Source organism: Gavialis gangeticus, unplaced genomic scaffold (assembly GCF_001723915.1).
Source record: "Gavialis gangeticus isolate Ggan-Ray unplaced genomic scaffold, GavGan_comp1, whole genome shotgun sequence".
Taxonomy (NCBI): Eukaryota; Metazoa; Chordata; order Crocodylia; family Gavialidae; genus Gavialis; species Gavialis gangeticus.
The window spans coordinates 21386816-21402660 of record NW_017729004.1 but is presented as its reverse complement, the minus strand read 5'-3'; the positions used below and the strand labels follow the sequence as shown (position 1 = coordinate 21402660).

At 39.4% G+C, this 15845-nt stretch overlaps 1 protein-coding gene across 1 annotated transcript in view; it reads left to right on the top strand.

The window, feature by feature from the left end:
• PTPRN2 (protein tyrosine phosphatase, receptor type N2) overlaps positions 1 to 15845 on the top strand; it is a 1174657-nt gene that overhangs the window by 507060 nt on the left and 651752 nt on the right. Inside the window, exon 10 of the mRNA XM_019507947.1 lies at positions 1689 to 1775. Coding sequence (XP_019363492.1) covers positions 1689 to 1775 — 87 coding nt within the window. The remainder of the gene's footprint in view (positions 1 to 1688; positions 1776 to 15845) is intronic.

Below are 15845 nucleotides of genomic sequence, written 5' to 3'. Positions count from 1 at the left end.
TTTAACAAACATCTTTAAGAGAAAGGATCTAATTAACACATAAGCCCCAGAGTCACAATGACAGTCTGCTTTCATGGTGATCTGTGAATAATCTGAATTCCACCCACTGATTTCAAGTACAGCCCTTGAAATGCAAAGGGGTTTTTATATGAATAATCCCGAAACACTCAGATTTTTACTTTACTTCAATGCAGGAACATTTCTGGTTTACACATCTAGAAAAACTCTAAATTTATCTGGTGCCCTAAGGGGTACCTCTGTCGGTGTGACAGAGAGTCCCTTGAGCATTTTGGGTTAGAGCTGTAAGAATATGAAGGAAAACAGGAATTCTTCCCTCTCCAAGGTCCAAATGAGATATCCCATTAAATAGAGATATCCTTGGGGCAGTATATGCACAGCGTTGTATGAAAAATAAATAAAATAGTGCTTACAGCAGCTCAATTCATAAAGTGGTGGTGGTGATTACAATGATGATAATAATAATAATTACTAAATAAATAATAATTTTTTCTTAGCCTACTTAAAGAAATCACTGCTAATAGCATGAGTTATTTTGTTTATCCCTCCTTATTATAAACGCAAGATACCAAACTGATAGAGCCTGATCCTCTTTTATCTTTACAATTGCTACACTGATTTCACTGGAGTTGGTTCTGATTTAGAGTGGCCTCGGTGAAAACAGAATCATGGTTGCGAAATTTAATTTTATGAACTTTAGGGCTTAACCATGTGGAAAGTCAGTCTATAATACAAAATTTAGATAAATATTTTGTATCTGTTGTATTCACTGGACATTCCTAAATCTTTCAATTATTACCATTATTAATAATAATTTGTTTTTAATTATCTTGTTTAGCTTCACCATCATGAATGGCAGATAAACATGGCATCATGACTATGTTAGAGACAGAAATATAATATTCACAATACATCTTTAGAGCATTAAACAACTCTAATAACCTGAAACTTCTATAAATACAAATTTTGCATGTAGCTAAATGCTTTTTAAATGATGACAGTATTTTTGTGTTATGCTTGATTGCAACCTGTTTTCTAAATTAGAAAAATGTAAATGTGGCATTGACAAAAGATTTAAGAGATATAAAAGATTTAAGGCAGGTTATGTCAGCAACACATCAAAGTAACTCGCATCTATTTAATCAGCATCCCCTGGACTGTGTGCCTTACTTTATTGTTTACTTTCAAATCTATAATAATGTTGTGTCCTTTCACTGGGCAAAGATTCATTTCAGAAACTAATGAATTTAAAAATATGCTTTTCCCTTGTCCATTTGATACAAAGCCCTGCAATTTGACTTTCATTGTTTGTTTCCCTCCTTGTATCACCAATCCTTTTCTCTCTTTCTTTCTTTTTACTTTATTACATTTTTTATTGAGGACTGAGATGAACTGGTTGCTGCATCATGGGCCCATTACACTTCCTAACAATTCCATTTACACCTTATTGTTTGTCTTATTGCTGGAAAATTCAGGTGATTCATCATGCCCGAAGAAGCACCTGATCCCAATTCCCTTGATATCACGATCGCTATGTGACAGGAATACAGTTAACGGTGGCTTTCAGACTCTAACAGGCCAAGGTGATAACTCTTTTGGGACTTTTAGCCTCTCAAGTATTGATGAGTTCCATTTTCGTAATGCTGTGTTTTCTTGCTTCCTTTCAACAGCCGTCTGAGTGTGGAAAAGGGTTTGGAGTTAATAAAGGATGTGGCAGACCTCCTGAAGCTGCAGATGAGTGCCTTTGATGATATCAAGTACGTATATAGGGCTCATCCCTTTTATTTTATATGGCCGCTCATTATCTTTAAGTCATCTCTTAAATTTTAACACCAAAATTCATCCTATGGAGAGGGGAAAAAAAGGATATATTGACATTCTTTATAATGTTTTGTATATGGTTAGCAATAGGCTCTTTAATCAAGTAAATGTCTAACAACATCCTCAGTTTATCGCTAGGATAAAATAAAAGGAAAAATGATAACATATCATGTCTTCAGAACGTTATACAAATCCAAACTATGTTCACAGAGTCTATATTCAGGGAGTATTGAGCTCTGTTCCACAGAGGGAAAAGTAATGTCAGAAAGAAGTTAGGAAGCAGGAATGACTGATTTTGAGTCCTGTGCTCAGAGCACTAGATTTTGTCTCTCTCAAAGTTACACACTTAACAGGTCACAGGCTTAGGTTTAAATGTATTGCTTTATGATTCACACTGGCAAATGCCGTGCATGTTCCTCTTGTATATAAGACAGGTTGTGGCCTGTTGTATCTGACACACAAAAATTACTGCTTAGATTCTCTAAGACATTTAGGTGCAGATGTTTACATAAGGACTTTAACTCCTCCTTTTTAACACACCAATATTCAGGTAATATAGAGAGAATGCTAAGTTTGAGAGAACTGATGGGAGAGGAAGGTTAGTTCACAAGAAGGTTTAGAAGAGTTCAGGGAAAACTTGTCCTAAGGGACAGCTTTGCGGGGGGCCGATAGAATCCATCTGTTTGAGGAGATTCAGGAGCTGATAGCTTGTGTTTGTTGAACTGTGTCACTGCATTGCTTCGCCTTCCTTAGTCCGCTCTGCAGTGCCCTGAGGCTGTTTATATCTCATGGAACATAAATATCGTTATTTTTCTAGTGCTAAATCTTAGATTTACAATGAGCAGATTTTGTAGATCAGTGGACTGCTCATTTGCTCTGCATTATCGTATAGCTCATTGAATGCTAAGATTGCACAGTGGTGCTCAACCTATGGTTGATAGCCCAGATCTGGCCCCTTAAATGACTGGATATAGCTCACAGCAAGGGGGATCAGCAGCAAGCAGCTTGGCTCAGCGCATCCCCATCCCTGTTCTGTGCTGTGCCACTGATCTCCTCTGCAGCCTACTCTGCCCTCGCACTCTTCCCTCCACCATAGCGGGCACTGCTCACTCTCTCCACCCCCTTCCCTACACTAGTGATGTTTACCAGAGCTCTGCCCACCCTCCTTTCCCCTTTGGCAGGTGCTGTTTACCAGTGTTAAGCTGTCTTCTTCTCTCCCTCCCCTCCCTCTGACATTGGCAACCACCTTTCTCCTCCTCTCTTTCCCCATTCACCCTACAAAAGGAGCGTGGTGGCCCGTGGCAGCCAGGTCCCAAGCACCCACCTGCTGTGCTAAAATGCAGCATATGTTAAGCAAGGGAGTTAATATCTCCTAGTAGTTACCACTGTTTTTTAATTTCCTGTCAGTCCCTTTGGGAAAACATGTCTATTTTGCCATCCATGTACCTGCTACCAAACACCCAGAGCTCCAAGCTGCTACTAGTTAGGTATAGGCATCCTCAACTGAAATTGCCAGGGAAAGAATAGAAAATTAGGCAGTGTAAGAATATGTGATATCTTTCTTGAACGCTGAGGAACGGAAGTAAACAAACAAACAGGGACATTTCTCTTGGGTTAGGGACTATTTAGAAAAGCTGGCTATGTACAAGTCCATGGGGCCAGATGCAATGTACTTGAAAGGGCTCAGGGAGTTCGGTGCTGTAATTGACCATTATCTTTGAAAGCTCATGGCAACTGGGAGAGATCCAATATGATTGGGAAAAGGCAATCATAGTGTCCATCTTTAAGAAAGGAAAGAAAGAGGATCTGGGGAACTCTAGACCGATCAGCCTCAGCTCAGTCCCTGGAAAAATCTCCAAGAAATCCATTTCCAGGTTCTCAACAAATCCATTTCTCAGCACTTGGAGGAGAAGAAGGTGATTAGGAACAGTCAGCATGGATTTACTGGGGGCAAGGCATGCCTGACCAACCTGACTGCCTTCTCTGGTGAGATGACTGGCTCTGTGGGGAGAGCAGCGGATGTGATGCACCTTGCCTTTAGCAAGGTTTTTGATATGGTCTCCCACAATATTCTTGCAGGCAAGCTAAGGAAGTATGGGCTGGATGAATGGACTATAAGGTGGATAGAAAACTGCCTTGATGTCTAGTTGGCAGCTGGTATCAAGTGAAGTGCCCCAGGGCTCGGTTCTGGGGCCAGTTTTGTTCAATATCTTCATCAGTGACCTGGAAGATAGGATGAAGTGCACCCTCAGTAAGTTCACAGATGATACTAAGCTGGGTGGAGCAGTAGATATGCTGGAAGGTAGGGCTAGGATTCAGTGACCTGGACAAATTGGAGGATTGGGCCAAAAGAAATCTCATGAGGTTTAACAAGGACAAGTGCAAAGGCCTGCACCTAGGACAGAACAATCCCATGCATCAGTACAGATTGGGGGCTGACCGGCTGCGCAGCAGCTCTGCAGAAAAGGACCTGGGGGTTACAGTGGACAGCAAGCTGAATATGAGACATCTTGTGTGCCCTTTTTGCTAACAGCATACTGAGCTGCATTAGTATAAGTATTGGCAATAGATTGATTATTTCCCTCTATTTGGCACTGGTGAGGTCACATTTGGAGTACTATGTCCAGTTAGGCCCCCCCACTGTGAATGGATGTAGAGAAATTGCAGAGTCCAGAGGAGGGCAGTGAAAATGGTTCAGGGGCTGGAGTACATGATTTGTGAGGAGAGGCTGGGTGAACTGGGCTTATAATATTCACCTTCAGCTACCTGAAGGGTGGTTCAAAGAGGATGGAGCTGGACTGTTCTCAGTGGTGGCAGATAACAGAACAAGGAGCAATGGTCTCACGTTGCAGCAAGGGAAGTTTAGGTTAGATATTAGAAAAAAATAAAGCACTTGGACAGGCTATCTGGGGATGTTGTGGAGGTCCTTGGAGATTTTTAAGATACGGCTAAACAAATCCTTGACTAGGATTATAGTTGGGGGCTGATCCTGCTTTGAGCAAGGGGTTGGACTAGATGACCTCTTGAGGTTCTTTCCAAGCCTAATTTTCTATGATCCTATTATTCTGTGAGTTTTTGAAAAAATTAATAAATTTTCTCCAGTATTTCAAAAGCATTGGCAATTTGAAAACAGCCCAATCTTGTTAAAGAAAGTTGCAAGCTATCTCATTCTGTATGACCAGAATCCTAAAACGTCTATGTCAGTTTTTCCATCATAGATTTCTTACATTATATTCTTTAGCTATAACATCTTAATAAAAATATTTGCAAATAGTAAGAACAAGGAATGTAGTTCCTTTATTTCCAACAAGAAATGTAGTTCATAAAATCATGATGGGTGGGGGGAGGAAGCAGAGATTCAAGTAATGAATGTTTTGGTCCTTTAGCTAAAAACAAAAGGAAAATCAATAAAAATATTTGGTTCAGGCTGAAGAAAAACCAAGAGCAAAACCTGTTTTCCAGTCATGTAAATAAACCAAAATTGTTACTTTGGAAATCACTTGGAGAGGGGCTTTCTGTCACTGAACTCAGTCCCCTGCTGTAGCAAACAGTCACATCATGTAAACCCATTCCAGACCCTGAGCAAACCCAGAAAGGTTTAATATGACCCAGAAAATAATTTTTCCCAATGTCAAAACAGAACCTTTCAACATTAAAAAAAAAAAAATCCTCCATGTGAAACCATTTTTTTCCATGTGAAACCATTTACCAAATTCAATCTAAATTTGCACGTAGCTTTGTTTCTCCCTCCAAAAATGTATTTTTGTTGATTTTATTGTTTTCTGGAAAAATGTTGTACATCTCTTCAACATTCTATGTAATAAGATTTTTTTTTGGAACAAAATGATTTAAAAAAACAGTGGAAGTGTCAGGCTTATTGGATTCCTACAAAAGTCTCTACAGTCTTTCATGAAGAAATAAAGCTTTTGTTTTTTGGTTGTTAAATGCTAAATTGTTAAATGACTCATTCCTGAAATTGGTCTTTGGTTCTTTCTTAGAATTAAATGTACTTCAAAATTTAAAAAATTGCTGGAGAGAAGGAAACCCAAACTAAAAGTTAGACCTGAGTCTGTCACAAACAACTTTTGTTTGTTTTGTGGATAGGTGGGATTAGAGAAGTTGGTTTCCTTGAATCCATTCATATATATAAAAGTAGGACTAGGCATAGCTGAACAGATAGCAAAGTTATTCCATGTAAATACTGTATTAAAACTCAGCAGTATGGATGACAGAGATTCCAAATAGGATAGAGCTCATTGTTTTTATTAACATTAACCACATCTATACATGAGGTTTACTGCGGAGTAGATTAATAAGTGATGGAGGAAAGCATCACTGTCTACACGTGCGACGGTATGAGGCCTCAGTAAACTAATTTACATCAGCATAAGGTAGTACTACTGGGGACAGTATTATCTTTCAGCAGGGTAATTTACTGCAGTTAAATGCACGTATAGACGTTGACCCTGTGTGTAAATTGCTCCCAGTCAGCCAAGCCAGCTGGGGGCCAGACTCCTGCCTGCTGCCTAGCCACATGACTCTGCACTTTCAGCACCCTTGTGCTCCAGCCAGCCCCTCTGCAACCAGATGCTTACACCCAGAGCCTGGGGCTGATCTCCCTGTACCCAGGCCTGCTCCACCCTGGCTCAAATTGCTTCCATCCCAGGTGCACATGTACACACTGCACACATGTAGACATTGTGCCAGGGAGTAGTTTAGTTTGGCTCAAACTGCTCCAGAGTTTTTTTCTTTTGTATTAATGCATATGTAGAAAAAGTAGTAAAAGTTTTTTAAATTATATGAGTTCTATGCCTTTATTTGAATAATATTTATAATCTATGGGAAACTGGAATGAAATAATTTCCCTAAACTCAAGTCAGTGACAAATAAGTGTATTTTGTTAAATTAATTAGATGTTTTGGCTCAAGTTCAACTCCAATTAAAGTCCTGTTGAATTTAAAGAGACTTAGATTTTTCAGCAAGTTGGTCAGGCATGGCATGCCCTTGGTGAATCCATACCTTTGTAACAGATACCTTTAAAAAGTCTACATGAAGCAAACAGATTAAGTGGTATGGACTTCTTCCTTTGTGCACTGCTGCATAGTAATTATGAGAGAAATGTATGAATCTGAAAGAGCTGGTTAGCTTTTGAGTAACCTTCAAGGGAGAAGCTTCAGGAAGGACTTGACTTAATGTTTATCCCTAATCTACCTTTGACATTTCTAAAAGCAAGACCCAGACCTCTCAGGAAATATGACTTTTATTTATCTTATGCCATCAAGAGATTTTTTTCATCAGAAAATTCTCAGCAGCTAAAAGTACTCCATATTTTTCTCAGGAACACAGCTAGCATTTTTAACAGAATAAAGTACATAAATTGATGGGAAATACATCTTGCAATTTTGAAGCCAGTTATAGGAGTTAGGAATATGGTAGAAGAGGAGAGGAAGGTGACATCTTTGGTAAATAAAAAACTGAGATGGAAACACAAAATGTGTATGTTCTGAAAACAGGGGGGTAGGTTGTAGCCGTGTTGGTCTAAGGACATAGGCAGACAAGGTTCTTTGCATGAATCTGATATCTTTTATTAGACGAACTTAAATAGTTGGAAAATAATTATTATTGTTTTGACCAATTATTATTGTTTTGAACAATTATTAATTGTGTTCTGAAAAGGCCCAAGTTAGGCATACCAGACAGTGGTAGTCAAGGGAGAGATATGGACCCTATTCACATCTACCCACCTCCAAATCCGCAGCTGCAAGAACCAGGTATCCGTTTAGAGCTGTGTTAACTGTGGCCACTTTCAACATGAGATAGGATCGAGGCTCAAAATGTGCCTCTGGAACTGTGCATAGATATCCCAACCACTCTGTTATTGCACCCCAACATAACAGATGGCCATTTCCTGTGTTACAGATTCTGAAAGTATTACAAGTGCTCAGGAGTAGATGCAATCAATTTTACAAATGAAAATCTCAGGGTTAATTTCAAAATACCTGCACAATTAGTAATTAATAAAAAAAGATTTCAGGAACAAATTTAGTTTTAAAGTGATCCTGAACTTGGGACTGGTTTTGGTCTTTTTTTCATTTTTTGCAATATAGTAATTTGGAAAAAATCTTTCCATGAAGACAATCATTGTCTTGCGGTTAGTTTTGCCTACAGTTACCTATAGTACATGTCTGTATTTTAGCTTCTCCTACTGCTTGGGAGTTTGGCTGAGTGAAGTGTTGCTTTTGTAGCTGATTCCCATGTTATTTTTTGATTAGTTGATGCATTGTGGTAATCAGCTTATCTTATCTCCTCTCTCTCACAAGCCTGCCAACTTTAACCGATGGCCTGGGATTCTCAGTATAGCCTCAGGCTCGGCTCCTAGAGTGTGCAGTCCACTGCTACACTTGGTTTATTGTCAAGTTTGCACTGACATAAACTTTGCTCACCCTGTGAAGCAGATGAGTATGGAAATATTTGGGGAATACGTAATTAGAAATGTTTCAACACTGGAGAAAAGATCCAGCATGTTAGCTGTCACTTTCAGATCCAGCCTGAATTTTTATGGAAGTACTAGTTATGCTTAATATGTTTTGTTAATGGTTATGTAGCTGTCAAATAAATTCCATTATTTCTTATTACATCATTAGAGACCATTAAAAGGATATTAGCATACTGATGTAATTATGCAAGCAGACGTAAAATGACTATAGTTATGATTTTATAATCTAATTATAGATGTCCATGGCCTCTGGTGATTGATTGTTGGACTGGTATCATATGGATTGTAGTCAGATGGGTTGCAATACCAGGAGGCATGGCGTTTTGAAAAAATGAATGGATTCCACCACTATGTGAACTCTAGTAGTGACCTTTCTTCTGTATTTACAGTTCTTCTGCCACCATAGGCGTAACTTACAGAAAATAATGTTTTTATCAAAGAAAATCCAAATATAATAAAAGGCTGTAAAATCTAGTAGGTCACCTGTAAGTGTGATAGGAAATATATTGTAATTCTGTGGCCTGGGCTACTTGGTTATCACAGACAGTTTTCCTGAATTCTTCTGACAGCCAGTGTGATTTAACTCTGTATTTGTATTTAGTGTTCTCATATTTGCGACATTTACCTAAAAGGTTGCTGAAGAGATTTGCTGGACTTACTTTTCATTCAGTACAAAGAAAATCAAAGGGAATGGCCCTGTCCATGCCTATCAGACAACATTCTTGACCAGTGATACTTTCCTACAGCCCATAGGCTGGATTCAGCTCATTGAGCCATGTCATCCAGGCCGTGGGACCCTCTGCAGGTATGGAAATTTGGTGGTGGGAGAGAAGTGGAGTGGTGGCTCCCACAGCTGTAGCAATTAACATTGCCACTGTTTCCCTTCTGCTAAATATCCAGATGCATGGGGAGCCCTGCAGGCCAAATGATATTGCCTCATGTGCTGGATCACTTTGGCATCCAGGTTCATGCCACAGCTGGATCTGGCACATGGGCTTGGGTACGTGCATGTGCTTGTGCTGCATCTAGATCTGATGTTTAGGATCAGGCTGACTTACAGGGTTGTACCTGCAGAATGACCCTGTGTGACAACCACACACTGGGTCAGGCCTGCAGACCAACCCCACACACAAGATTTGGCCCATAGATCAGCCACCACTCATCCAGCTCATGAGTTTGGATAGGTTGAGAACCACTGTTCTAGACTGAGCTCCCTAGCATTTTCATAATGTGAAAGATCAAGACTGAAGTTTGTATTGTGAATACCACAGCTCCGGATGGTGATTGAACAAGTTCCCTGTAGCAGCTAGTGAAACTGCTTACTTGAAGAAGCATTATTAGTAAATTTTAGCCATCTTAAAATTCTGTAGAAAAAAGTGTTAATTAAAAAATCTCTTTTTCTTATCACTTTATTTCCTTTTCCCTCTTGAACCTTTGCTAATGATTCTTTGACATCTGTATCTCTTCTCCTTCATTCCTATTCTAGTACTTCACCAGTCTCTCCCACTGTGCATCCTTCCATGTTTCTATGTCATTTTTGTCTCCTACTGTGCCCTGTCATACTCTAGAGGAAGCATACTTCCTGGAGAGATCGTAATTTTTGCTTCTGAAAATTTGTCTTCTCTTAGACTACTACCAGCAAGCATACGCAGGTTTGGGATTCTAAAATGCAGGGTGGGGACATAGCAACTGGTACTGCAGGGGTGGATGCATACCGCCCTCTCCCACTCCCAGGCTTCCCCCCATCCCTGGGGTGGAAAGATCATACTGTGGGAAAAGCAACTGATGACTTTTTAAAGTCCCTAAATCAGGTAAGAATGCCCTCCACTCTCAGTACCCACTCCTTCCCCTGGGCTTGGCCAGAGACAGCAGCAGAGGTGGGTGGGTTCCCCCTCCCTGAGCCTACTTCCAGGCTGGTGGGGAAAACCCAGGGGGATTAGGCAGGGCAGGAAACCCAGCCATTGCTGCTGCCTCTGTTCCCTGCTGTGCTTCACACAGCTTGGCTGGAGCATGGCAGATGCAGCTCTAGAGCCTTGTCCCTAACCAGCCCTTGGGCCAGCTATGGTGATGGAGGAGAGGGGGTGGAATGAAGAGGATGTGTAGCTGAGCACAGAAGAGAAGGTGGGGAGGGCTGAAAGGTGGGGATTCTTATCTGCTTTGGAGACTCAAAAAACCCTGAGCTGCTGTTCCTTCAGTGTGGTCTGAAACAAAGCGGTGCAGCCACACCATTGGATCCTCCCTTTTGTTTTGTTTTGTGATGTGAGGACTGGGAATAGAACTCAAACCACCAAATTCATGGCAGCTATGACAATGAGTGGGTAGATGCATATATGTGTTCTTTCTTTGCAAACAATACTATGGCATGCATCAACCAATGCATCTCGAGCAAAACTAAGGAATTTATTCTCCCTCTGTACTTGGCGTTGGTGATGTTGCAGCTGGAGTACTGCATCTAGTTCTGGGTGCCACACTTCAAGACGGATGTGGAGAAGGCTGAATTTGGGCTGGTCTTAGTTTATTTCAGCAATTGATCTATAAGAAGACCTTACAGACCATGTGAACTGTGACTTCTTAAAGGTTTAAAAGGATTTTCACAAGGACAGTGAAAGGCACATCCTGCCAAATCTCAAGTCCCTGTTACAAAGCATAAGAATGGGTTAACATTTCGAAGAAAAGATTTCAGATTTTTTTTTTAGCATGGGTCAATCAATGTATTTTTCCTATCCTCAGTTTTGGAAACAGTTGGAATGTTTTATTGCTGAAGTAAGCAAGTGAGCCCAAGGCATGGAAAAATGCTAGCACCAATAGTGAAAGTTTGGTAAAGCTAGATGCATCTAAGGAAAAAATCCTATAATAGAAAGCATTTGGGTGACCATAATTATAGAAACATAGAGAAGTCAGCCTATAAGTATATAAGGGGTGTGCACCAGCAACTGGGAGAACATCTTTCACCCCATGGTATCAACGATGCGTGCCCCCGGAGGCTTGGGGGGCACAGTGGTGGCAGGAGTGCGGCTGTTGGTGGCACCTTTTTGTAGGGGGTGAACTGCCATGCTCAGGGGATGCACATGCACCCATGTGCACCCCCTATACATCACCCCTGCCCCATGGGAAGACAAGGTCCACCAGTCATAAACTCTTGGAAGACTGTTTTAGGCTGGATGTAAGGAAAAACTTCTTTACTGTCTGAGTCCCCAGGGCCTGGAATAGACTCCCCCCAGAGGTGGTGCAAGCAGCTGCTCTGGATTCCTTTAAGAAACACTTGGATGCCTATTTTGCTGCGATCATTTGACCCCTGCTGACTGCCTGCCCTTTGGGCATGGGGCTGGACCCGATGGTTTTGTGAGGTCCCTTCCAGCCCCAATCACTATGAAATCTATGAAAGTAGGGCTGGAAGGGACCTCCAGAGACAGTATCATTATCCAAACCATCCTATACAAATCCATTGCCTAACCCTATTACAAAACTACACAGTCAACCCTGACAAAACCACAAGATCTAACACCCTGAATTGCCACAGGTAAAGAAGGGAGATGATGATTTGTGCTATCTTTCCTGTCTTTAGTAAATATGTATGTTTATGTTGGCCGTTGTATCCTAATCATGCTATAGAGATTTTGTTCATTGTTTGTCTAACACCTGAAAACTTTACCAACACCTGAAAATCTCAATTAGCTATTTAATCATATTCACTCATCCAGAACCTAAACACAGAGACAGTAGTTTTGTGTTATGCTGATAGAGTCTGACTTAGTATCTAAGTCCTAGATATAAACATCTTAGAAAAGTACTGGTAGCTTGACACGTAGAATGATGTTAAACTGGTTTGTTTAACCCAGTGTGCAGATTTGGAGGGCAGTAGTAAGGACTGTCATCTCCTGGTTTATAGATGTGTTTTATGTAAGTCTTGAACATATTAACTGTTTATAAAGCCCAATAAACTTAAAATCAGGCACTGACAGGCATGGCCTTCCTTAATAATAGTGATGGTCCTTGCCTTAACAAACTAAAAATAATGCTATGAAAATGCTTAAGCTTTAACCTTGCAAAGGTCCTAACAGATGGATCATGTCTCCTCATTGATTAATCATATTCACTTGTGCAGTGTCAGGTAGTTGCCCTTCTGATTTTCCATATTTGTGTCAATGTTTTCACTCAGAATGAATTCAAATTATTACACCTGGTACAAGGCACTAGAGAATTAGGCCCTAAATCAATAAGCACTATCACTTAATATACTTTTATTAGTTAAAATACAATTTTTCCTGCTTATAAGTATACCAACCAGGCTGCTGAAAGGTATCAAGATGAAGAATGCACATAAAAATACACTTTAAACACAATATATTTTTCACAGTTACTTAACTTTGCTATTATTTGACTTAATCTCTGGGGAATAAAACAATAATCTCTGTACAGCAAGCAGTGTTTTGAGTGAATTTTTAGCCTTCCAGTGTTCAAACTCTACAGTTTAATGTTCAGAGAGTAAATTACAACACATGCATGTTTTATTCTTCAAAAAATATCATTAGGAACCTAGTTTTCATGGCAGCTAAAGCTGACAAATTTCACAGATTCAGTGTGTTGAAAATGTCAAGTTCTGTGGCTTGTGACAGATTAATAGAAAAATTATTTAAAAACTCTGCAAATTATTCATAGACCTTGATTGTTCATCAGATTGCATTTTGCAAAGAATAAAAATTAGCTAAACTGAGTAGAACATCAATCTATAAATTGGGTGTTGTTAATATTTTAAATAATTGAAATAGTAGGTTTAGTGAAAAATCTTCACCTGAAACCAAATGAATTGTAAAATCTTTGAAATCTTAATTCTTCTTTTTCTTCCTCCTCTTCTTTTTTTTCTCTTCTACTTCCTTTTCTTTTTCCTATTTTGGAATCAAGCTTCAGTAAATTTAATAAAGTATTTTTATATAAATAGCTTGATTCATAGGTCTTCTGAATGTCATTGTCTTTAAGAAAAAGTATCCCTTTTGGGCCAATGTGTGATTTTTCTGTAAAATGTTCTGAAATTATTCTGTTGACGATGCTGTATCAGCCATAACCAGTGAAACTAAGTACAGCAATGTCACTTCAGGGAGAGCCACTTCAATGGCATTAGTTTCATGATCACAGAGGCAAGGGGGGCAGTACAGGGTGCCCAAATAGCAATCTGATTTGTGTAGATCATCTGATAACCTCCAGAGGTTATACCTTAAAATACTGTCTGTGTGTAGATCTGTTGCAGAGGTCTGTCTGAGCCACAAAAGAGGTAAAAGCTGACCTAAGTTTTTGCTCTGAATGGTTGGTCTAGCAAGGTTTGAATACTTTGAAGCTGTTAAGTTTAAGTGTTGTGTCCAATGTGCCTGTCAAATACTAATACCAGTTGTGTAATATAAAGTTTTCTAATGAAAATGTAACCACAGTAGCCAATTACCAACTAAGTGATCATTCTGGGGCCTAAGCCAACTGCTAACTTATCTAATTAGTTAACACCAGCAGGCAGTTTAGGTAGTAAAAGAAATCGCACCTTCCTGTCAGGTTCTGGCCAATATTAGATGCAAGATTTAAGCAACTATTGAGCTGATGAACTACAACAATTACTGTCTATCTGTGTGTCATACATCTGTTAGTTTTATGTTGCTTAATGGCAGAAAGTTGAAAATAAGGAGCTGACTCATCCACAGCAGGTATAAAATATATAAATACAGGTATACTGAGCAGGAGTAAAGAGATTGAATTATTTGGCACTAGTGCAATTGCCATTGGTATATCTTTTTCTGTTTCTGTATCTGTTATTCAAGAAGGATAATGTAAAATTGGAAAGGGTTCAGAGAAGTGGCAGGGCTGGAGTAGGCTGGTGTTCTGACTACTGCTGCTTCAGGGAGTTTACAAATGCCATGCCTAGTGGTCATGCTGCCTCCAAACTAGAAGCAGCATAGTTGTGTTTACATGGTGTGTCATAGGTTGATTAGTAATGCTGAGTGACAGTGCCAGTTAGCCCACCGTGTGTTCATTAGCCTGCTCACAGTTCAATTTGGACAAGACAACACTGCTTACAATTTAGGAAGGAAAGTGTATTTGAGGACACCACTGTCAGGGAATGAGTTTTCTGTTTATCCATAGTCTAAATGGTCTAGGGGTTGACACCCTTTTAAAGACTTGCAGTGGCATAGGCTAGATTGTTTATCTGATTATCTGGATTTATGTTTATGGTAAAACATAACATGAGAAAGTGAGCCATGTCAATGTCTTTTGGGTCAGATTCCCCACTAAAACCTGACTCTGTACCATTTTGGTGATATAAAGCATGAATGGAACTTGGTTTTACTGGCCCATTGAAATGGATTTAGAGCTGATTTAATTCACAGCAGCAGTGGATGCCCATCAACAACACATCTCTGGCTCTGCGTTGCTGCATCAATCACATATCCCATATTATGAAAATGCCACTATTAGATATTTGTTTTCTGTAAGTACATATAACATCTATTTGTATGTTTATATAGTTGCATATAACAAAGTATGTGTTTATAGACATGCAGAATCCTTAATTTTTCAACTCATTGATGAGCTGTGGAGGATAGTAGAAGGTTTCAATGCCATAGTAAAAAATGGATATAAGGATCACATTCCTAAACACAGCAGAGACAGAAATGTATACACACTGCAAGTCATTAGTTCAAGCCCACCAAACATTCCCTAAGACAATTATCTTCTCTGCTATAAAATTTACTTTCCACAGTTCTCTAGAGCGTTGCTAATTGCTTTTCTTAACCCCAAAAGATTAAAGATTTTTAAAAGGAACATATAGACGTGTACTGCCTCTAATTTCAAAGAGAAGTTTTATTAATACAAGCTGGTATTATGAAACAAGATCATTAGAGGAATGTTTAATACAGGAAATATGCGGTCCCAATCCCCTAATGTCCCCCAATCTCAGGAAAATTGATTCAACCTCCTCTTGAAATGTTATGCAGCCTCAAACACTTCCCTGTTTGGCAGCAGCTCCATGTCTCCTCATTGAGAATAAATATGACACTGTTGGCACTTGCTTCTCAAATCCTTTTCCACTAGGGGGTATGATAGACTGTAACTATTTCACAGTAAACCTCCTGTATGATATTGTAGCACAAAAGCGTACAAACATGAGTGAGAAGAACAGGCAAGAGAAGTTCAATTAATAATTTATAAGGATTTAACTCATGTCATTCATAAATATAATAGTAAGGCTTGAAAGTGATATGGAGATTGCCATATTGATCCTGCTGTAGTTTTGTTTTTTTCAGACTGCTCATGCGCTGAAAGGTAAAATACAACAAAAAGACTGGTCAATAAAACAGTTAATGAAAAGAAATAATTATAATTTCATTTCACACAAAGCGTATTGTTTGTTCCAGTGCATGCTGGAATCATGTACCTTCCAAGCTTCATATGAGTAATATATAAACCCTTCTGGGGGGAGCATCATTAAACCAGCAAACAACCTTCAAGTTATTTTAGTGAAAACACT